Here is a 23,838-nt window from a genome sequence, read left to right as displayed (position 1 = left end):
AAATAGATATTAGTACTTCAGTATGTTGGTTTATGTACATTGGAACATTAGATCAGTTTTTTATTGTGAATTAAATGTAAGTCTGTATAACCTAAAATATTGCTACCATATTTTTAACGGTAAAGTTCTGGCAATCACAGTTTTTATATATATATATATATTGTAGCATACATTTATTTTGTAGACTAATTAAATTATGTAATTCGAGTTATTCCCCAACATTGAATATATATATATATATATATATATATATATATATATATATATATATATATATATATATATATATATTCTTAATTAAATATAATAAGCTTGAATCTGTCAAAGGAATACGATACTGTTACTTATGCTGTTGTTGTTGTTTTTTTTACTTTTGTATTTATTTATTGTTTATTTCTTATGCTATCAAGCATATCAACAATACAGCCTTACACTTCCTTTCCTTTGTAATTTTTTTTTTTGTATAAGTAAACTCTTGAACTTTACTGGAATTCAATTGCTTCTGTAATAAATAATAATAATAATAATAATAATAATAATAATAATAATAATAATAATAATAATAATAATAAAATGTTAATGTCTAAATCACTTTCAATTGCTGTCAACTCTGTCACTGTTCTAAAGGCAAATGCCAAAATATATTTTAGGCTATAGCTATTTATGCTGTTTAGCATTATGCCATTGAATACAATTCCTGATAATAGCCTACTGAATGTTTAAAAATCCACCTGAACATGAAAAAAATAGGCTACCTGTAGACTATCATACCCCCATAAGATACTTTCAGAGTCTTTCTACTTATTTGTTTCATAGGTGTGGCTGTTGTTTCATTTCAGCTATCAAATGACCAGCGTTTTATCCAATCTACGGTTACCACGGTAAATCTCGGAAAGGGCAATAAGCGCAAAGCACGCGTGGCTCGGGGCGGGTGGCTCGCGGGTCCATCACAGAGCAGTTACCCAAATGACTTTCCGGTCAGAAACAGATTCGTCACTCATCTTTACTCCCTATCTCAACACGCACACACTCAACCGGTACATCTGATTCTTTTGTGAAGGTTGGCTGTGTGGTTTTGCGTGTTTCGTGCCTTCACTGCTCGGTGTTTCAGCACTGCGCCTGGATGGAAATGTGTCTTCCGGGGAAAAGCTGCTTTCACTCTACGAGACTGCAAGCACATCGCGCCGCACATCCTGGACATCTGCAACTTTCAACAGAAGCGAGTGCCTTTCTGAGATCGCAAGCGGTTTGAGACGCAGATCTATGGCCAGACCTATGCGTCCCAGAGGAGAGAAGAGCCGTGGAAAATCTGACAGAGGCCCGTGAGAGCTCAAACCCCTAATTTTGCTATTTCATTCTGATCCCAGTGCCGTCATTCATGGATGAGCACGCAGAGGCGGGTCCGTTGCACGTGCAGACGGTGGATGAACCACCGGGAGGCGCCACCTTTACCGCCGCCGCCGCAGAGTATCAGGTCCAAACGGTGCTGAAGAGCGATAGCGAGCTCAGCGAGGATGACCTGCAGTCGGGCCCCGGAGCTCAAACACCGACAGCGGGTGATCCGATCACGGAGATCGAGAGCGAGGGGGGCGCGCGGCCAGGGACGCACACACCGGCCGAGGACATCGTCGGGCAGAGCGCAAGGAAAACGGAAACGGTGGGCTCCAGTTGCAGCAACGAGAGCTGCATCCCGACTCCAGGCTGTCGGATCTGCTTTCAAGGAGCCGAGCAGGTGAAGTCGGGCCGATTATTCGTTCTGTCTGCGTTATTTATTGTGGTTCTATGAATATATGCGTCACATCGACGTCTTTGGTTGTTGCCGGGATTGTGCGCCTTTCAGAATTGAACCGAACCTTTTACATTCCAATCCAATAACTGGACATGGACTGAATTTGAATTGAGGTAAAACAGCAATCGAATCAGAATGTCTTGAAGTTCATTTATTCATTTAGCAGATGCTTTTACCCGAGCGACTTTGGAGGAACATCACAAGCATCGAAAGAGTAAACATACTAAATCAATTAAATTGCAATAAAATGTAGGCTATACAACTGTAATTATTTATTTTGCATAATTATATATTTTATAATTCTAAATATATATATAGTTATATATAGAAAAATTAAAAAGGTACCTAATATAGTTTTCCTTTTTTGTGTGTGGGGAGCAGAAATTTATTTCAACCTGTGTTGAATTTTGAGTTCAGTAAATTCATAATTTAGTTTCAGCTTCCTGTTAGTTAATCAATCAATCAATCACATTAAAAATATATTTTCAAACAAATGCAGTTCAGAGTGCTTTTGACAGACAAAAGCTATAACTATAAACAAGTAACAGGTAACTATAAAATAGAAAAAGGAAATTAATAAATCAAAAGTTGGATATGAATAAAGAAAAATAATGATATAAAAACAAGGACTAAAATCATAAAATGTAAGAATTCAATGTTATGAGACATTACAAGAAAGCCAGCCTAAAAAAAAATCATTTAAAACTAAATGTTTTCTGCACATCTCACACTCTCCAGAAGTTTGTTCCAGCAGCGTGGAGTATGATGGCTGAAAGCAGCATCACCAAATCTTTTATTTCTATATGATTCAGTTAAAATAGCAGAATTGGAGAACCTGAGAGTCCTTTTTGTGCAAGGCCAGTAATCAAATTCTACATTTGGATGTCCTGTCCTGATGTTGGTTCTATGTCAGTCAAAGCAGTTCATAAATCCATCTGAGTTAGGACAGTCTGAAAAATATAAACCTTGCAAACACCTTTAACATTTATTATAGGCCTACATTATTAATGCAATTATTAGAATATCGGAAACCTCAAAGATTCTTAATGCTTTAAACAGACAGTGTGGTGTGTGTGTGTGAGAGAGATGGTGAGATCCATTAGAATACCTGCTGCGCCATTCATGTCTAATGCTCTTCACTTCCTGCAGCTAATGTACTTCCTCCAGGCGCCTTGTGTTTGTGTGTCTGTAAGTGTGTGTGAATGTGTTCCACTCTTTCAGACTCATTATAGTTCTAAATGAGGATGTTTCTGAAATTATTCATGAATGCACAGATGAATCATTTCCCATCCACTCACATAGATGAATCTCTGTCACTATGTGTATAGTGTTTCATTCACTCCAAATGTTCTCCTCATTTAGACGAAACAGCTCATCTGCCCCATTGTTCCACAACCTCGACGCTCAACTCGTCTGCAAAGGCGTACAATAAAACAATCATACATCAGTGAATCATCAGCTCAGCTGAATCTGTCTCTTGTCTGATTTATTGTTTTTTGATTGGCTGATTGACATGTCGGTGTGTGTTGTGATTGGCTGTAGGGGGAGCTGCTGAGCCCGTGTCGCTGTGCCGGATCTGTCCGACATGCTCATCAGCAGTGTCTGCTCAAGTGGATCAGTGAGAAGGGCTCCTGGAGCTGTGAACTCTGCAACTATAGATTCAACATCCTGCCTATACATATCAAACCACCACAACAGGTAAACAAACCCACTCACAGAGATATATGATATATCGGTCAGGGCTTTAGACTAAGAAAATGATTCTAAAAGTTAAGCATTTAAGAGCAAACTATAGTTACAAATTGCAGAATTGCTCAGTTGTTATTTAGATGTGCTTTAGTTCCCATTTAAAGGTGTCACTCTAGTGATTCAAATTGTATTTGTGCCATATGTTACTCTTAAGAATATTTATGGTTGTTTAAAAAAACAATAATGAAAAACTTTAGTCTAATGTATTGTGCATTGTAAAATCACACTAACGGTTCCTGATTCTTGATTCAGTGAGGGAGTCAGTCATGGCTCGGATCATTTCACTTCAAGTCCCATTCACACCAAAAATGATAAAGATAACTGTAACGAGAACTATATTAGTGTCCAACAGAATCTAGTGTTGAGGAAGCAACTTTTAAAGGTGCCATATAAAATGATGTATTATAATAGGTTTGCAATGCAGTTTTGTCTGCTGCTTTAATTTTAAGATTTTAATTCGGGTGAATCGTTTCTGAACGGCTGTCAATGTTTTTATCATTCATCAGCAAGAAAAAAAATATTCTAAAAGGATTCCAATAACATCGCTACTAGGTTTCGTTATCATTATAGTTGTAGTTTGGCAATTTGGTTTTGACTTACTCAATAAAATGAACTAGATCATTTGTTTGCTTATCAGACACCACAGCTTGTGCTTTGTTTGTTGTTGTTTTAGACTCACCAATGGTGACTGGATTTTAAATTAAACATTTTTGACTCAGTCATTTAATGTTTTTCTCTGTGACCACTTACAAAGGGTATGATGGCAGGTGTTTTCAAATCTGTTCGTTTGAAGTGTTGTTGTGTACTGTAGTGTTTAGTCTCAGTCTGGGGCACGAATTGGTGACCGTTTTTGTATGTTTAACCAGTGGCAGACTGTCACCATGACTCTGGTGGAGAAGGTTCAGGTTATTGCAGTGTTGCTGGGCGGCATCTTCCTGTTGGCCAGTGTATCATGGCTGCTGTGGTCAGCACTGAGCCCAGAGGCACTATGGCAACGCAGTGACATCCTGTTCCAGATCTGTTACGGCATGTATGCAGTCATGGACCTTGTGTGTATCGGTGAGACACATTTATGCACTAAAACCACATTAGTCCATATACAACGCAATTTTCTCAAGCTAATATGCATATTTTGTGGGTAGATGTCAATTTAACTATGCCTGACAAATCTTAAAATACCCTGTAAAGTAGGGCTGGGTCGACAATATCAATTAAATGATTTTAATCAATCTTCATTTCAATGAACTGATATGGATTCTTAAATCCCATGATCTTGCAGATGAGCAAATACTCAAAAAGAAACGTCTTGCAGATGTAAATGCAGACGTCAAATAAATGTGTGCTATCAGGGTTGTCTATACTGCTTTCAGCTGATGTGTTAAATGGTATTAAAATGTATTTGTAGCAGGTATGTTTAAGAAAAAACTTACTGAAATGTATCATGTCTCATGAATCATTCAAGCAGTGTTTCAACCGCGAAAAGATGTAGAGTAACAGCTTGTAAACAATGTCACATAACATTACATTTACCTCAGAAAAAAACATATTTTATATTCATAGCTCGATAGCTATTAAACAGTGTCACGTAATGTTACGTTTACGTTACATTTACCTCAGAGAAGCCTTTTATGTCCAAAGTTTGATTGTTAAGGGGAAAAAAACTCTATAGAGAGCTTTTGAAAAATAAATGCATTATATTATATTTTTTTTATATTTGTACTTAACCTGTTAATGATATTTAATGTATGTTTGTTTTTTGTGACAGCCACTAGTTTAAATGCTTATATTTCTTCAATGTAATTGGAGTACATTTTTCATTTATGAAACAGAAATGTAATTATATCATTAAATATAAAAATTGCCTTATGTTCAATTGCCCATTTTTAATATTTGTAAATAGTGTTGATTATCATATCCAAAAAGTAATTAAAACTATTGTTAATTTTAACCTTTAATAATTATAATAATGTACCAACTGAAAGGGTTGGATAGATTTTTTACCTTAAGAAAAATGTATTCTACTATATGCATACAAAGAAACAAATCATTATCAAATTGAATTTAAATCGTAATCGAGGCTAGTTGAATCATGAACCCTATTCCAATATCCCGGCACTACTAAAAGTGTGTTGACATGTGCAAATAATACACTTGTGTTTCAGGTCTGATTGTTCATGAAGGTGGTGCTGTGTACAATGTGCTGATGCGCTGGCGAGCTGTTAATCTCTTCTGGGATGTCCAGAATTATGATAAAAGCCGAGACCTGGAGAACACACACAGCCTGCACCATAACCTGTGGCTGCCTCTCACACACACACATACAGTCTCCAACACACACTCACAAACCACCCGACTGGAGTCATCTCCTCGATGCCCCCTTCGCTTCCTCTCCATGTGCCTGAACGTGACCTCTGACCTCTCCCCGCAGGAGCAAGGCGTTAGGGTCACATCAGTTTAACACCAAATTAAACTCATTCAGGGACCAATCTAACATCCTTTGTGGGAGTGGCTAACTAGTGGGAGGAGCCTAAATGTTGGGAGGGGCCTTACTAGAAAAGCACTTTAGAAGATACGCAAACTGAATTGAATACAGAATGATGTTGTATTGCAAACTGCACAGATGTTTCCAGCCTGAAGTTCTGGATCAGCCTTTGAGCATCAAAGTAAGACTGCAAAGTTCTCCATACACAGACTTATAATGCACACAAAATGTATTACTGCTGTTAGACGAATGAATGTTTGTTTTAAACCAACTGTTTTTATGTTCAGGTTTATAATAATTTTAGTACTTATAAACTACAGCTTATCACCGCTTCGGTTCATTATGCTTCACCTACCATAATGTACAGGTACCACAGTTACAGGCTTTTTCACATTTAGACGCGTTTCCACTATCTCATACTCAGACATATGTGTGCAATCGTTACATTTTGCCCTTGTGGCAGCTGCATGGTATTTTCAAATTGGTTATGAAGCAGCTGTTACCCTTTTCTTATTCAGCATGGTAAAAATAAATAAATGAATGAATGCATATCCACTCAAAAAAAATGAGCGCCGATAATGACAATGTGGCTGAAAATATTGAATTCACAAGTAGTTTAGAAAATTTACAAAGGGGTAGCAAAAGTAATAGAGAAAATGATTAAAATATATATATATACAGTATTGTTCAAAATAATAGCAGTACAATGTGACTAACCAGAATAATCAAGGTTTTTCGTATATTTTTTTATTGTACGTGGCAAACAAGTTACCAGTAGGTTCAGTAGATTCTCAGAAAACAAATGAGACCCAGCATTCATGATATGCACGCTCTTAAGGCTGTGCAATTGGGCAATTAGTTGAATTAGTTGAAAGGGGTGTGTTCAAAAAAATAGCAGTGTGGCATTCGATCACTGAGGTCATCAATTTTGTGAAGAAACAGGTGTGAATCAGGTGGCCCCTATTTAAGGATGAAGCCAACACTTGTTGAACATGCATTTGAAAGCTGAGGAAATGGGTCGTTCAAGACATTGTTCAGAAGAACAGCGTACTTTGATTAAAAAGTTGATTAGAGAGGGGAAAACCTATAAAGAGGTGCAAAAAATGATAGGCTGTTCAGCTAAAATGATCTCCAATGCCTTAAAATGGAGAGCAAAACCAGAGAGACGTGGAAGAAAACGGAAGACAACCATCAAAATGGATAGAAGAATAACCAGAATGGCAAAGGCTCAGCCAATGATCACCTCCAGGATGATCAAAGACAGTCTGGAGTTACCTGTAAGTACTGTGACAGTTAGAAGACGTCTGTGTGAAGCTAATCTATTTTCAAGAATCCCCCGCAAAGTCCCTCTGTTAAAAAAAAGGCATGTGCAGAAGAGGTTACAATTTGCCAAAGAACACATCAACTGGCCTAAAGAGAAATGGAGGAATATTTTGTGGGCTGATGAGAGTAAAATTGTTCTTTTTGGGTCCAAGGGCCACAGGCAGTTTGTGAGACGACCCCCAAACTCTGAATTCAAGCCACAGTACACAGTGAAGACAGTGAAGCATGGAGGTGCAAGCATCATGATATGGGCATGTTTCTCCTACTATGGTGTTGGGCCTATTTATCGCATACCAGGGATCATGGATCAGTTTGCATATGTTAAAATACTTGAAGAGGTCATGTTGCCCTATGCTGAAGAGGACATGCCCTTGAAATGGTTGTTTCAACAAGACAATGACCCAAAACACACTAGTAAACGGGCAAAGTCTTGGTTCCAAACCAACAAAATTAATGTTATGGAGTGGCCAGCCCAATCTCCAGACCTTAATCCAATTGAGAACTTGTGGGGTGATATCAAAAATGCTGTTTCTGAAGCAAAACAAAGAAATGTGAATGAATTGTGGAATGTTGTTAAAGAATCATGGAGTGGAATAACAGCTGAGAGGTGCCACAAGTTGGTTGACTCCATGCCACACAGATGTCAAGCAGTTTTAAAAAACTGTGGTCATACAACTAAATATTAGTTTAGTGATTCACAGGATTGCTAAATCCCAGAAAAAAAAAATGTTTGTACAAAATAGTTTTGAGTTTGTACAGTCAAAGGTAGACACTGCTATTTTTTTGAACACACCCCTTTCAACTAATTGCCCAATTGCACAGCCTTAAGAGCGTGCATATCATGAATGCTGGGTCTTGTTTTTTTTCTGACAATCTACTGAACCTACTGGTAACTTGTTTGCCACGTAGCAATAAAAAATATACTAAAAACCTTGATTATTCTGGTTAGTCACATTGTACTGCTATTATTTTGAACAAAACTGTATATACATTACTAATGATTTAGGTTTATGCATCTAAGCAGACACTTTTATCCCAAGAGACTTACAATGCACAAGAGCATAAGCAATTTGTCATAGAGCCAAAAATATTGACATATCATGGCAGGTTTATTATAAAAGGAAACAAGCTAAAGTAGAGGAAATACTATAGAAACCTGTTTCCGTGATGGAATAAAAAATAAAAATGGTAATCGCGACTTTTTGTCTCACAGTTCAGAACTGCGAGACAAACCCCGAATTCAAATTAGAATTAAAACAATTTAAAGGTATTTCAACATGTCACAATTCTGATATTCTCAAGTTACAAATTTACATCTCCCAGTTCAGACTTTGGTTCTAAGAATTGCGATCTATTACAATTCTCAGTTTATATTTTGCAATTCTGCAAAAAAAAAAAAAAAAAAAAAAAAAACAGAATTGTGAGATAAAAACTCTTTTTTAAAAAATTGTGAGTTGCAATTACCTTTTTGGACTTCCATAAAATGCAGAGAAAAATAAAAAAAGTTGGATATAAATTTTCTGCATACAATCAGAAAACCACACAGCTCCTGTACTACTCTACATTAAAAACAAAAGACTTCAGAGATTTATGCCAAGGAGCTAGTGGAGAAACCCAGAAGGATTGTAAAAGTTTAACAAACAATAACTTTTGCTGTAATGGATTCTGTTGTAAGCATCCATGTCAATTTATTCTATTCCCACCAGATTTTAAATGACCCTCAGAAAGATCTTACACACTGTCATCTCTCAATGCTTAAGCGCTCCCTACATCTCATTATGCGTATATTCCAGCAAAAAACGAACTGACTTTGGACTATTAGCCTAGACTCATACAAAATTCATGAAGAAATGGAGTTGGTGGTTAGATATTATGATGCTGGTAAGCATTTTAACCATTGTGCCCTTAAGATACCAAGCCCTGGAGGAGCGATTTCAGAAGCTATCGAAGACTATATAAATGTAATATAAAATGTTAGGAGTGAAATAATTACAAATATTTTTAACATCATAAGCACATTAAAAATCTTCCTAAGCAGCTCAAGTCTACACTGAAAATGCTAATCATTACAGAAATACTAAAAAGTTCATGCATTCCATCTGGACACATTGCGATTCTGTTCTTGAAACTTGACTTCTGATTACAGCCTTCCAGCGTTCGTGCTAGCTGATTAGCATAGCCTACAAAAGATTCATTCAGATGTCCCAGAGATGTAAAAAGTGTTAAATGAGAAGGTCTTCTGTCAGAGAAACCCCACAGAGCAAACTTGAATGAACATTTGAATGAATGTAAGAGTCTTTGAATTTTGTTATATTTATTGCCTATAAACAAATGCACAGTAAAGATACAAAATGAAAAAGATTTTCCTGTTGTTTTAGTGTTTTTATAGCCTTACAGTAGAAAAATATCAGGACCAGAGGGAGTAAATCCAATAGTATTATCACAATCCTGCAGTTCAACAGAAAAGGTTTATAAAATATACAGCTCCTCAGAAATATATAACATACATTATAAACATTGCACATATATAACAGACTTAAAGGGCATATGTGTGCATATTTCTGTGTGTGTGTGTTTTTTTAAAGGCACTGGATTTGAGTTCTGGTTATTTTGGACTGGACTTTCTGCCTGCAGAATTCCAAAGAAATGCAACTGGACTGGACTTAAAATGTTGGGCTCAGTGAACAGACGTGTGTGTTGCACAGTTTCAAGCACAACAACTCAATGTGTGTCTGTGGGAACATGATAGTGTCTGTCGTGAAAGTGTCTCATATTGTCTTTGGTTTTTTGCACTCAGCATTAAAGGGTCACTTTTTTGTGAATTCGTAATTAAACTGTCCAGGTTGATGAGGCTTAACCTCAAAGGCACATTTAGGAGAAGTGTTTGTCAGCAGTGAGGGATCACCAGTTGCTGCCGTGGCTGCTGATGGATTGACAAGTGCTGAAACGCTTCTTCACTATTAGACTGATGTATGCCTTCATGAGCTTTGCAATGTCCATCACCTACAGAGACAAACACAAAGGAATCCAGTGTTGTTTTAGTATCATTGATATACTGTTACAGTTTTTATGAATGTTTTAATTTTTTATAGACATATATTTTATTTATTTCTATTGCCATTTATTTGTTTTTATATTTTATTTGTATTTTATAGTTATTTCAAGTTAAGCTGAACACAGCGAGAAATGTTGCTCTTGCAACTATCTAAAATAAAATGTTACAGTTATGTATTTGATTTCAGTCAATGTCTGATTTATTTAACACATTTTTCATTTTCATTCATTCAGGCCTTCATAGTGACCAAAAAATAACCAAACAAACAGATAGATAAAATAAAACAATGACTGTCTTTTAATATTTTCTGAAGTTACTGTGAGGAGTGTTTTCTTGGGTGTTATGGGTGGTTCTTAATGGGCAATGCTAGATCACTGACAAAGCATTATTAGTATATAACTGTATTTGTATCATTTTTATTTTCTGAAACACATAACTGCATTTGTATGCGTTATAACTGCCATTCCATCACTCTGACACATGACAGTGTTTTCTGAGTCATTTTTTGAGCAGATTTGTTTTTCAATGAACCTGTTAAACTTATTTCACAAGCCACCCTGAATGATTCATACATGAATGGACTGATTTTAGCTGCAACTCCTGAGCTAAAAACTCACTGAAGTGTAGATTGATTCGATTGAATCTTGAATTAATTTAGGGTTGCTAGATGTAGAAGCATGCAAGTAAAAATGTAAAGTTTGTACCATGTTGGTGTTGAAGAGCAGCTCTCGTCCCTCCACGCTGATCTTGTAGATGCTTGGCTGTGGTGCACCGAAGGACAGAATGACCTCGTAGGGAAACAGCTCCAGAGGCCACGCCTCCCCACGCTTGTACACACACACTCCCTTACGACTTACACCCAACCACAGCTCTCCAGGATACACACCGTCCAAACACTAATGAACAAAGAGAACTTGTTCAGCGACACTGCTTTGCTGATGGATCATGTGTGTGTGTGTGTGTGTGTGTGTGTGCTCACCTCCACATCAAACAGGGTTGATCCATATCCCTGCCACTCCTTGACTAGACTCATGTATTTTTTCATGGCTTGGTCCTGTTCCATCCCCTGCAGTTTACGCCATTTCTCAACCAAACAACTTCTCAGCCCCGCCTTCTCATCTTGCAGCCACACCTCTATGGCTGCAGGCCCCTCCCCTTGTCGCTGTCGCCCCAGTGACCCTCGGAAGCTTCGCCTCAGTGTGCCTTCCAGAAAACTACCTCTCTTTCTTTCTGTGGATGGCGTAGCAGGTGCAAAGCACCGTGCGGATTGCTGTACTCGAGCGCGCAGGCGGTCCATAGGGAACACTTGCTCCAACTCAGGCAAGGCACTCTGGGAAGTGTAGTCTCCCAACAGATACTGAAGCCGAAGAGCAGCCAGAAACTGCAAAGTCTCTTCTGGAGCGGGATACTGACCTCTAATGACAGCTTCATGGGCCTGAGAGAGAGAGAAAGAGACACTGAAACTGCATAAGTGAAATACTGACAGCAAAGAAATCACTCTAAAGATCTGTTAGATCCATTTTTTAATGGATATCATTTTTGTGCATGCATTCTTATAGGGTAGTTCACCCAAAAATTTTTAATTCTGTCTGCATTAACTCACCTGAAGTTATTCCAAGCCTAAATGAGTATGACTTTCTTTTGCTGAGCACAAAAGGGGCTCATCACTTGACGGTAGCCATTTATTTCCATAGTATGGAATTAAATACTATGGAAGTAAATGGCTGCTGTGAACTGTTTGGTTGCCAGCTTTCTTCAAAATATCTTTTTTTGTGCTCAACAGAAGAAAGAGACTCATACAGGTTCGGAAAACTTGAAGCTGACTGTCAGATTTTTGGGTGAACTATCGATTTAAGTGTGTATTTCTGTGTAATGAACAGAATAAAACAGAATGCAGGGAACTCATGATACATTTTTTTTACAGTCATGACACATATAACAAAATGGGCTATAAAGGTAAGATTCTGAAAACATTGAGAAAATGCATTTGTTTGCCTATCCACATGCATCAAAAATAGAAATATAGTATTGGTGACTTTTAAAGCCACTTTTTGTAATTACTAAACATTTTTTTTCAGCTGAAACAATGCAATGTATATTTGAATGTGATTAAACAATTAATATAATTAATTAAATTCATTTCTGGCACTGGAGAACCCCCAGCACTGCATATTTTTGGTGTCTCTTATCTGACACACACATTCAAATTCTTCACTAATGAGACGATGAGATGAATCAGGTGTGTTTGAATGGGAGACATCTAAAATGTGCAGTGTTGGGGGCTGTCCAGGACCAGGATTGGGAACCGCTGTATTAAATGAATACAATTTTAACTAATCGAAAGCCATTTTTTTAATGTGATTTGAGGCCAGATATTAAAGTGAAATCAAACCTGCTCAAACATGAATGCAAACTCCACACTGTCAGCAGGAACGCACTCAGGCTCTGAGAAACAGAAGAGCTTGAAATAAAACTTCCAGCTCTCTCCTTCCTGTCCTTCATTTGCCAACCTGAATGAGGGAAATAGTGAGAAAACAAATAAAATGTAATCGAGGTGTAATATGTGTGTAATATGAAGCATAAAATCTCTCTAGAGTACCCAACAGAAATAACACCAGCGATGAGGAGCAACCCACTCTTTTTTTTAAGCCAATCCGAAAGCACTTTCTGCCTCTCATGTTTTAGAAGGCAAAGATTGAAATCATTTTATAGCACCTTTAAATCATTTTACATCAGATGAAGTGTTCTATGGTTCAACAATTGTGGTTTTAACTGTATACATTTAATACTTTATAATTATTTTTCTATATATGTATATAATTGTAGGGGATGGAGACTCACTTCTCAAATTTAGCGAGGACGTCGGCCACCACAGTCCTGCTCTCTATGGCACGGTCTGTATTGGCATTGTGTTCAAACAAAGCAAACATGTTCTTACAATCCTCCATTGAGAGACCCTTCAGCAGCTTCTCAACCACCTGGAGACCATCAGACACACACATGTAAAAGGTAACGTGCTTCTGCAGCTCACATGTGTGTGGATGTGTTTACGCACCTCTCCCGCAGTTGTGTGTGAGTTAATGGTGATTTTGCAGGACCCGCCACCGTGGCAGTAAACTGTCGATGTCATTTCCTGTCTGCTCAGAATGGCCCTCAGCTCCTCCTGTGAAGGAACGTATTCGCGTCCACGAACGTGCCGCAAGGCATCTTGGGAGAAGCCAGCATACCGTTCCATCTCAGTGCCTGGGTACAGCTCACGAGTCCTGAGCAGAAAATCAGTCACAGTCTAATCAGTTGTGACATGGTTAAATCTTGCCCTCTAGGATGCAGAATATATCAGAAAACTTTCATTCATCAGTTGTGTATTTTCACAATTTTTTTTTTTTTTGAGTACCTTTGTTGCCATCTAAGTCTCAATTAAAGTTAATCGTTAAAAAACGATAAAATTATTTAATAACACTATTACATGTAATCTTAAGTAAATCAATTATTAATTTTATACTGTAATTTATAATCTTGAGGTCTAAATATATTTGTTTTTCATTTTTAGTGTTTTATTATTTTTTATTTTAATGTCGATCCTTAAAATCTTATCATTTGATGAGACTGTCAAAAGTTTTACACAAAAACAACTACAGAAAATATAAAGATTAAATGAAAAATACAATATTTATTAATTATCAATGTTTAATAGTAGGACAGATTTGCTGCATAATATATTTTTATGGAAACCATGATCTCGCTCTCTTTTTTTTCAGGATTCTTTGATTAATATTTTAAATGTAAGTGTGGTAGTGTACTGTGCAGAAAACAAGAAATGATCTTATATTATCTAATTTCTCTCTTTTAACCTTACATCAGTAAGAACAAAATTCTCACTGACCTTTTTAAGTGAAATTTCAGGTATTTAAGAATACTTCTGGAGGCGGGGCTAAATGTGCAGCACATGCAAGCTATGATTCGCCAGCCACAAATATGGGCGGGGCCAGCAGGCTTTGGGTGGTGTATTGTCTGTTTGATGAGCTGGCAGAAGAGTTCATCTCTTAGGGGTCGTAGGTCATGAGCCGTCTGCAGGAGCCCCTGAATCTGAGGGATGGGATTGTCCTCGGTCTCTAGCTGATGAAGGATATTGAAGAGCTTGAGGGCCTCAGCCTGCAGCGTGCCGTAACTTCTCCCTTTGTCAGCTAAAACATGCATATGCAGTGATTATGAAGTTTAGGGTGCATTTGAGAATGTGTGTGTATGTCTGCGTACGTGTGTTTTGCTCACAGCTTTGCTGTGCGTCTCCATAGGGTAAAGGCAGGAGGGCTGTATGTAGAGGGTGGTGTGTGTAACGCAGTATTGGGTTCCTCTTGTAGATCTGCTCCACCACCTCCGAATTCAGACAGTTCTCCTGAAATCAAATGATTACAACAGTAATTCAAGTAAATGATGTTACAAAACCATGAATGTATGTGCATATGTGTGTGTTACCTTGATGTCTTGAATAAGTTGCTGTGTTGGTGTATCCATGAGTGCTTTGCTGTCGATGACAGTCTGTACAGCGCTGGCCCAACGACTAGCCTCCGTCTGCAGCTTAGAATACAGTCGATATGAATGCTTACGACCAAACACGCTGACGTTCCAGTAGCCTAGATACAAACAAATATAGGTTAGAGTCTGAGAAAAATGTAAAGGTCGGTCGGTTGTTGTTTATATGTGTGTGCTGACCAGTCTCTTTGAAGACTCTCTCATCAGGAACGGTCACGGAGCAGAGGCTGTTGAGCACTAAAGAGCCCAGTTTAAGTGCATTTCTCTCTGAGCTTTTATAATAATCCACAGAATTGTGAGTCAGCACAAACCAGCGCTTCTTCAGCTTAAGATTCCCACGACTGCTGCCCCGAATCTCTTTATACAGCCAACCTGGAGAGAGAAACAGGCAGGAAGAGATCAGAGACATTTTCAAATGTAACATTGAAATTCCAAAGGCCTCCTAACATGGTGCTGTTGATTTGGAAGAGAACATTATAACATGCAATTTTACTCTGTTTGTCCCAATAATAAATAACCATATTCTTCAAAAAATCCCGATCAAATATGCTTTGCATATTACATATATAATTTTGAACTCAAAAATATTCTTAATGCTATTTTTATATTAAGCATTAAAAAATGGATCATATATTAAATAAAATAATATAGGGTCAAATTAAATAATTAGAATAAAAATACGATGAACTGAATTTAAAAATAATTTTCAGACAATCCATAAACAACTGAGAAAGACTTTTGAATTGCCTCTCACCCCTGATGATGAACTCTTGTCCCTGCACACGTGTGTCTCCTTTCGTGCGTTGGAGCAATGTAATCCAGTGATGCATTTCTTCTGCTGATTCAGCCATGCAGTGTAGCACACGATGGGCTGTGATGATAACAAAGGCATTTGGCCTGGACAGAGAAAAAAAAAAGCAGAAACATTAAAAAAAGATATTTAAAAAAATTATATAAAAAAAGAAAACTGCTGTTCTCCAATCCACTAAACTGCCTTTTAAAAGATTTGTAAAAAAAAAAAACAAAAAAAAAAAAACAAGCCGGTGTGAAAAAGTGTGCATATAAATGTGTTTGTGTGTGTGTTTGTGTTTACCTTTCTGGGTTGTCAGAGGCACATACAGAATCAATCATTCCCACGTCCAAAGTGCCCTATAAAAAAACACAAACATCTTTTCTAAATATCTTATGAGCCATCTGCAAATTTGTGTGTGTGTGTGTCTGTGTGTGTGTCTGTGTGTAATACTTACCACAGCATTTTGAGGATTTGCTTGTTCATCATGCATCTCTCGAATTTCCTGTTCTGTCGACATGTGCACCTGACTCAACACGCTGAACCAATGACTGCACACAACACAGATATTAATCAAAAACCTCAGTTTAACAGTTCTACACATTTATGAAATAACAGCAAAGCTTGAAGCATATGGTTTATATATATATATATATATATATATATATATATATATATATATATATATATATATATATATATATATATATATATAATATATATATATATATATATATATATATATATATATATATTATATATATATATAGATATATACATACACACACTGTGTGTAAAACAAACACACTTACCTGGAATCTTCTGCAGTTTCTGCAACAAGATGGTATGTTCTCCCTGGCATGACAATGTCAATCCCATTCTCCTTCCCTGTTACGTCAATAATCTCTCTAATAAAACCACACAAAATGCGAAAGAGAAATAAATAAATATCCATACATAGAATAAATTATGATTGCTGTCTTTTATGTACTTTTTCAAATCAAACATAAAAAAAACAGATTTAAAAGAAAATTACTTTATATACAATATTTGTATTTTTTGATTGACAAGTTTAGCATGACTGTAGAACTCCAGTGTCCAGTGTCACAACTGGAGTATGACCTGAAACCTTTGAGCACTTCCTGAGGTCTTACTTTGCTTCATGCACTGTCCAGCATGCTTTCATCCGCTCCTCTGTGTCGTTCCTCGTGTAGTAGATGAGTTTGCTCTGTCGCATGACAAACCAGCGGCGTCTCCAGTTGCGTCGAGGAGAGCGTAGAGGAGCCTCCGCCCTTCTTCAGCAGCCAGCCTTGTTTGAGCGCCTCCTGTCTGCTCCTGAACCACAGAAATGTTTCATCCTTCAGCACACACCAACGACGCTTCCAGGAGTTCAGCAGGCCACCTGCAACACGTGTGATGATGACAAAGGTCATAGATATGTCTAGACTTTCCTTAATGAAATGCTGCAGACAGGTTCAGGGTAGACAGGGTGTTAAATTCTGCCTAACAATTTTAAAGGAAACTTTAATTTCAAAAATGTAAACATAAAAAAGCAAAGTTAGAAAATGCACCCTATAGCTGAAATAAGCTACAAATGTTAAGTTTTTGCTCCTTCAAGTTTACTGCATAAATGTTTGGAGAGAAGAGAAAGTAATATGAGTTTCAATATATTCTCTATCAGTCTCTGAAATCAAACAAACAGAATGAAGAAAGAGGTGTTGAGAGAGGAGTGGCCAACTATTTACCTTTAATATAAAGGAAACTGTGGAAGTATGGGAGAGTGACGGAGCTATAAACTGAATCCCGCCGGAAAGACGATTCATCATCAGTGTCAAACCTATCAAAGTCATCTTCACTGTCCTCAAACTGAGGGAGAGAAACACAAAGATACACAATCAGCACAATCATGTGAAAATGCACAAATGCATGCTTCTGAAGTCATGATGTGGCATTTATAAACCAATTTATTTCCCTAATGTGATGTACACTACCATTTAAAAATTTAGGATCTGTAAGATTTTTTTTAATGATTTTCAAAGAAATATATTATTCTCAACAAGGCTGCATTTATTTGATCAAAAATTCAAATGCAAAAAGAAAAAACTAAATATTTTTACAGTTTAAAAGAACCATTTACTATTTTAATATATTTTAAATTGTAATTGTAATTTTCAGCAGCCATTACTCTAGTCTGCAGTGTTTATTTGAAATAAAAAAAGTTTTGTAAATTTATGGTCACACTAAGTCTTCGCAGAAAAATTCTTTTTAAAAATTAATTTTCTTAAAAAAACCATACACTTTTGAACAGCAGTGTGTTTACGAGTAAAACAGGATATTCAGCAAGTGAATTTTTCCATTGTATTAATGATGAATTACTTGAAAGAACAGATGATTCAGAACTAAATTACTGTATTTTAAAACATACAAATGCCATCTACATGCACAGAGAAATCATGCACAATAAACCAGGAACATGTGCCAACTGTCAAATATTTTTGACAAATATGCTTTACAGGAACACTCAGAATCTCTATATAAATCTGACACGTACAGAATGTATCCATTATATGAATGAATCTTATTGAATGTGTGTTTAAAACTCACAGAAGACTGTTGCCCCTCCGAGCTGAAACGATACGCCCCTGAGCTGACACTGGTGCTGGTTGCCAAGGAGCTGCGTTGGTCACGGTGACCAGTGGGTCATTGTGAGGCGGAAAGGCTGGGAGGCCACATGATGATTCCTCCTTCATCATAATCATCCTGCATCGTAATCCGAATCTTCATCGGAGGGATTAGCTCCGCCTCTCTTCCTGAACAGCGTGAGAGAAGGTGGAGCCACTGCTGGAGAGCGGAGCATGATAAACTAAGGGGTGTGATAATGGGCAGGGCAGGGGGGCAGAGGCATACGGTCGTTTGCATAAGGATCCTCCTCTGAGGAATCATCGCTGGTGCGGATTCCACTGGTGCGCTGGCCGTCAGAGTGGCCATGCTCGCTGGGGTTAGGAGAGTCTTTAAACCCGTCTTCGTCCACTCCCAGGCCTTCATCCACCTCATCTTCCTCACCTCTGGCTCCCTCCTGCTGTGAGCCACCAGACCCTCCCAGCGAGCTTTCGATGTTACGCACACACTCGTCGATCTCATCAAAGTTGAGCGAGGTAAGGAACTGCTGTGCAGCCTTGCAGGCCTCCTCTTCTAGCCTGCGCAGCTCCTGATCACGCAGCCACTGCAGGCGATGCAACGACTGTGGCAGTTAGACTCTGCTCTTGAGCCTCTTTCTGTCGCTGCAGACCTTCAATCTCACGCTCTAAACGCAAGATTCTCCTCCACCTGTGTTGCCTGGTTTGTCTCTCCTTCGAACACCTCATCAAACACCTGCTCCACCAGTGACTTCTCTGCTATAGAGAAGGGTACAGGGTCCTCTGGTGGGTCGTTATGAAGGGCAATACTCTCTGGTACAATACTGTCTGGTGTGGCTCTCTCGACTAAGAAATCTTGAATCTGCTCAATTTTATTTTTTTCCTCTAATCTTCGAGCTTCCTCTGCCTGTGTGAACAAATAGAAAAGCCTGTGTTACACAACATTCTACACAGACTTGAATATCACTTTAATATCACATGAATGTTGCCACTGAAACCAACAGTAATTAAAAGGAAAATGAACCTATTTTTTAAACAAATTAGCAAATGAACAATAATATCATTGCTTTCAATGACAATACTTTATAATTACAAAAACTAAAGCCCTGTTCACACCAAGAACGATAACTATAAAGACAAACAGACAAACAGATAGATAGACAGACAGAAAAGATATTTCAACTTACTGCTTTGTGCTAGGAGCTCCAACTCCATGCGTTGGTCTCTCTCTGATTAATAAAAATAAAAAATCTCAAGGCAAATCAGAAAACTTAGAAACGAAACCAATAAAAATATAAACATAGACATAATAATAAAAGCAATTTAAGCCGCTTTACCTCTCCAGTGCCTCCTGCCTCTTCTCTTCGTCCTTCTCTTCTTCCTCCCTCTTCCTCTTCTCCTCTAGAAGTTGAATGTAAAGCCGTCGTGCCCTTTGCCCTCTGAGCCTCTTCTGCAGGGTGATGGTGGCCCAGCGTGTCATCTGGAAGCGCCGCCGCCAATACAGTGCACGTAGTTTTTCTGAATAACAACAATGCACTGCAACAATCGCCTGTACTGCCTCCTATAACCAGCAGAGGGCAGAGAGACAATAACAGAGGAGTACATGAGAGCTGCCACCAACTGGAAGTGTGAATATGCATGTGTATGTGTTATGTACTGCTCTGTATCCCAGTATATGAGCTTGAATAATTGAAGCCGCTTTGAGCACTTCTGTTTCTCTCTGCTTCTCTAAACGCAGCTCCAAACTTTCTCTCATAAAGACCTAAAAAAAACAATGTATAGACTCATTATTCACATAGTATCATGACTGATTTAGAGTGACTGATCTGATCCTGCAAAAAAAAAAAATCCCTTTGCTTATGTATTATCCTCTTCAGCATTCTGGGTAGCAGATGCAATAAAAAAGTTAATGGACACCTGTGTTTTGTTGTGAACAACCAAAAGTATTTCATGCCATCTACCAACACAGATACACGACAAAATGAATATCCAGAGAACATGATGTTGTTGCTCACTTTGGTTTTTCCCAGCTGCCATTCAGCGCTGCTGTTGTCATACTGCTGCAGCAGGCGGAGGCACCGCCCCTTTGGGTCATCTGACAAAGCCAAATCCCTCAGCAAGACATAGTACCTGAAAAATAAAAAATAAACTGTGATTTAACTGTCCTGCAAAAAGTGGTTCACAATAAGGAAGTCTGAAACACAAGAGTTTCTGTCAGCAAACATCTATTGATTTCAATGGAGACTGATGCGATGTCATGTGACCACAATTTGGGAAATGTTTTGTTGCACATCCGTGGACCAGTGAGATTTGCAGACTAATCCAATTCTGCATAATATCAAACTGACCTGGCTCTATCCACAGACAAAAAACAGCTATTACTTTTTTAAATGTCAACATTGTGCATGACTTTCTGCCCAATTATAGCACACTTACCCATTATTTTGATTATTATTCAAAATGCTATCATGAACAATAGAAAATACAGGAAAAGGCAGAAGTAATAGCACTATCACTAAGAATTAAATGCATTCTAGTTTCATTTACTTAGAAAGAAGACTGGTATGGACTGAAAACAATGTTAAATTACTAAATTTAAACTATACGAGAAGTGGTGTTGTAAAAACTTAAACTTGAATTTCTTGTTTTCACATAAAAAAGGACATAACATTCCAAAAGGAAAAAGTTTCAGAACAAATCCGTTTTTAGCAAGAATATGAGTTTATAGTGTTTGGGGGACAAACCTGGAACTGAAATCGCTTGAACGTTCTCCGAACCGGAAAACCAGAACGTCTGATTTTAACGGTCTCCACATCCCAGAATATCTCAACTGGTTGAGGACTACAGACTGCTCAAACTGATTGGGCATCTGCAAAAGAAAGACAGTAACATTGTAGCAATTTAAATCAGGTACGTTTCTTCACTGTTCTATTTAAAAAACCGTTCTAAATCTAAATTAGCTGGATTGAACCTGCTTTCAAATATAGATTGGTTGAGCTATGAGTGGTCATTCTTTCAAACACACTAAGTGGGCCATCAACACTCGCTCTTCCCCCTGAGCTGTGACCCTGTGTGGGGTGAGTCGGAAAACAAGGGGCACTGTTAATCCCCGCTTCGTAAATGTCATCTCTGTGAAAGGAGAGAATGAACCAGAATGAAATTGAGATGAGGAGATGAGTGGTGAATGAGGCTCTGTGAGAGCAAGGTCAATACCAACCACACACACACACACACACACACACACACACACACAACACAACACACACACACAACACAATCATTCATTAAAGTCCAGAGGGCACATTAACATACTAATACATGCAGCACAAGCCACTGAACGCAGACAGGATCAATGTCAGAGCACTTTCATGGGGGAGGGACATCCTCTTTAATCGGCTCCCAGAAAAACAAAATACTACCCACATATAAAATATTGAAGGGAGAGCTCACCCCCAAAATTGCAATGATTTAGTGACCCATATGTTGTTCCAAACCTGATGAATGTGTGTTTTTCAAAGACTGAAAGTCACAGGGGTCCAATGTTGTTTTGGACCCCACTGGCTCTTGCTTTATGGTCGAAAACAGTTCTTAAAAATGGACTTATTTTATGCTCCAGAGAAGAAGAAGGGATTAACAACAAAGACAAGAGGATTAACAAATTAGAAGACAATTGACATTTTTGGCTGAACTATCCCTTTAAGAAACAAACCATCAGATAAGTGTAAACAACTTTCATAAATCTGCTATTAATAAGCAACTTTGAGAAAAATCATCATTATCCAACAGGTAAACATATCTGACAACTCATATAATTAAAGACTATTTTCAAACAGTTAAATAGATATTCAAACATCTGGAAAAGCTTTCAGCATCTGTCTAAACACCACTACATCCAGTTCTGTTCTTCAGCAGCAACAATTTAACCATCTGAAAGTTGACTTTATATAATATATGACTCTTACCTGTATAGTAAAGTGTTCTTTCTCATCCTGTGACCGACAGCAGCTCTGAGCGAGTGTATGTCCACAACGAACCAGCGATCGACTGGTCAGCTCACACACACACCCACCCCCAACCTCTCACTCTCATTCACACACTGCGGTTGCCATAGAGATCAGACCCATGCTGGCTCTAATTTGTGTTCAAAGGGGGAGGGGTGTTGGAACGAAATGCATTGTGGGCAGAAAAGGGGCAAAAGTCACCCCAGCTGTTTACATTCAAATAAAGATGGGGAACAACAGATACAACATACTAAAACATACTAAAATACAATACACAGAAAGAGACATTGAGAGGCAGATACAGTTTGAAGATGCAAAAAGACTGTAAATTTGTTATTAAATTAACAAAATATGTATATTTTTATTATTTTATTTATATTATCTTACTAAATTATTATATAAAGTTTTTACTTTATACTGAAGAATGATTTTAAATATAACTTATTAAATTTATAGATAAAATAGAAAACAGATGATTTGATAGATGTTAAACATGAGAGATGACATTTATCAGATGCTTAATTTTTGTTTATTATAATTTTATCTAAATTTAATTCACTACAATAACAATAAAAAAGACCAGACAAATAGAACCATTTCAAGTAAATTCAAACTTACTTATTGAGAAAAAGAAAAAACAATAATTAATTTTGTTATCAAATGTGCCGGTTTGAATTCTCTTTGTATTTTCTTATGATTTTTTCAAAATATTATTCTGTACTGTATATGAATAATCAGAAAGTAAACAGACTTGTCACATAATACCTTTGAATTAATGAGTTAGTTTATTAATTTAGTTTTTAATTATAATTTTATTTAATATTGTACATTAATAATTTGCTTGCTTTCTTCTGCTGTTTTTAAATATTATTATATATTCTTTACTCATGACTTTCTGCACAAGGCAAAATTTACATATTGATTTTACTTGCATTGATGTGTTTAAAGCACAGTCTGAAAGCATAAGTAGAATGGAACAGAATTGATGTGTCCCATTAACACCTCAGCACTGACCTTAAACAACTGAACAAGTAAGAACTAACATACGCAAAACACACGCGTCTGACATCTGCTGTAGATTAATGGGCAGCCTGCTGAATGCCTCGGGTCCAATGCAATCTGAATAGAAAAGTCTGTAGAGCATGTATGTGTGTGTGTGTGTCTCTCTCAAAAGGAGTCTTATATCTTCACACAGAGTTTATGATGTGTAAGCTCCTTCTGTCACTACTGATGAAAACATGGAGAGATAAAACATCTATACAGAGTATCTTCATCTGATAGTGTGTTATAGATTCTCCGCTCTTGAACTCGCCTATAAATGTGACCAGACCCGACTGACATTCTTTCAAAGCCTGAATACACACAAAGTGACTCAAACTCAGCTCAATTATTCATATGCTTTTGTGTGTTGTGTGTGTGTTGTGTGTCACATACCTTGCTATTGTTGGGTTTAATGCATCGTACAAAGAATGGATTGGAGGCA

At 37.5% G+C, this 23,838-nt stretch overlaps 1 protein-coding gene, 1 long non-coding RNA gene and 1 pseudogene across 2 annotated transcripts; 1 reads left to right on the top strand and 2 right to left on the bottom strand.

Annotated features, from left to right (window-relative positions):
- Positions 1-786: 786 nt before the first annotated feature.
- LOC113080138 (E3 ubiquitin-protein ligase MARCH11-like) lies at positions 787-6,349 on the top strand. The gene is made up of 4 exons (XM_026252360.1): positions 787-1,732; positions 3,332-3,487; positions 4,405-4,597; positions 5,701-6,349. The coding sequence occupies exons 1-4, from the start codon at positions 1,379-1,381 to the stop codon at positions 5,994-5,996; spliced, it is 999 nt and encodes a 332-aa protein (XP_026108145.1). The 5' UTR covers positions 787-1,378; the 3' UTR covers positions 5,997-6,349.
- A 2,494-nt stretch (positions 6,350-8,843) lies between these two features.
- Positions 8,844-19,834, bottom strand: LOC113080137 (unconventional myosin-X-like; annotated as a pseudogene).
- Positions 19,835-20,007: 173 nt separating this feature from the next.
- LOC113080136 (uncharacterized) lies at positions 20,008-21,112 on the bottom strand. The gene is made up of 3 exons (XR_003281807.1): positions 21,099-21,112; positions 20,370-20,484; positions 20,008-20,116 (listed from the first exon to the last, which is right to left on the bottom strand). It is a non-coding gene; the product is annotated as an uncharacterized LOC113080136 (long non-coding RNA).
- Between the last annotated feature and the right edge of the window lie 2,726 nt (positions 21,113-23,838).

Source organism: Carassius auratus, unplaced genomic scaffold (genome assembly GCF_003368295.1).
Source record: "Carassius auratus strain Wakin unplaced genomic scaffold, ASM336829v1 scaf_tig00030271, whole genome shotgun sequence".
Classification (NCBI taxonomy): Eukaryota; Metazoa; Chordata; class Actinopteri; order Cypriniformes; family Cyprinidae; genus Carassius; species Carassius auratus.
Note: the sequence above shows the minus strand (reverse complement) of the source record. Positions and strands in the feature narration are given on the sequence as shown.

Excerpts from the sequence above, each read along its gene's own strand:
- LOC113080138 (XM_026252360.1), top strand. The coding sequence starts at position 1,379 with ATGGATGAGCACGCAGAGGCGGGTCCGTTGCACGTGCAGACGGTGGAT. Across the intron at positions 1,733-3,331 it reads GCTTTCAAGGAGCCGAGCAG|GGGGAGCTGCTGAGCCCGTG; the intron begins GTGAAGTCGGGC and ends GATTGGCTGTAG. Across the intron at positions 3,488-4,404 it reads ATATCAAACCACCACAACAG|TGGCAGACTGTCACCATGAC; the intron begins GTAAACAAACCC and ends ATGTTTAACCAG.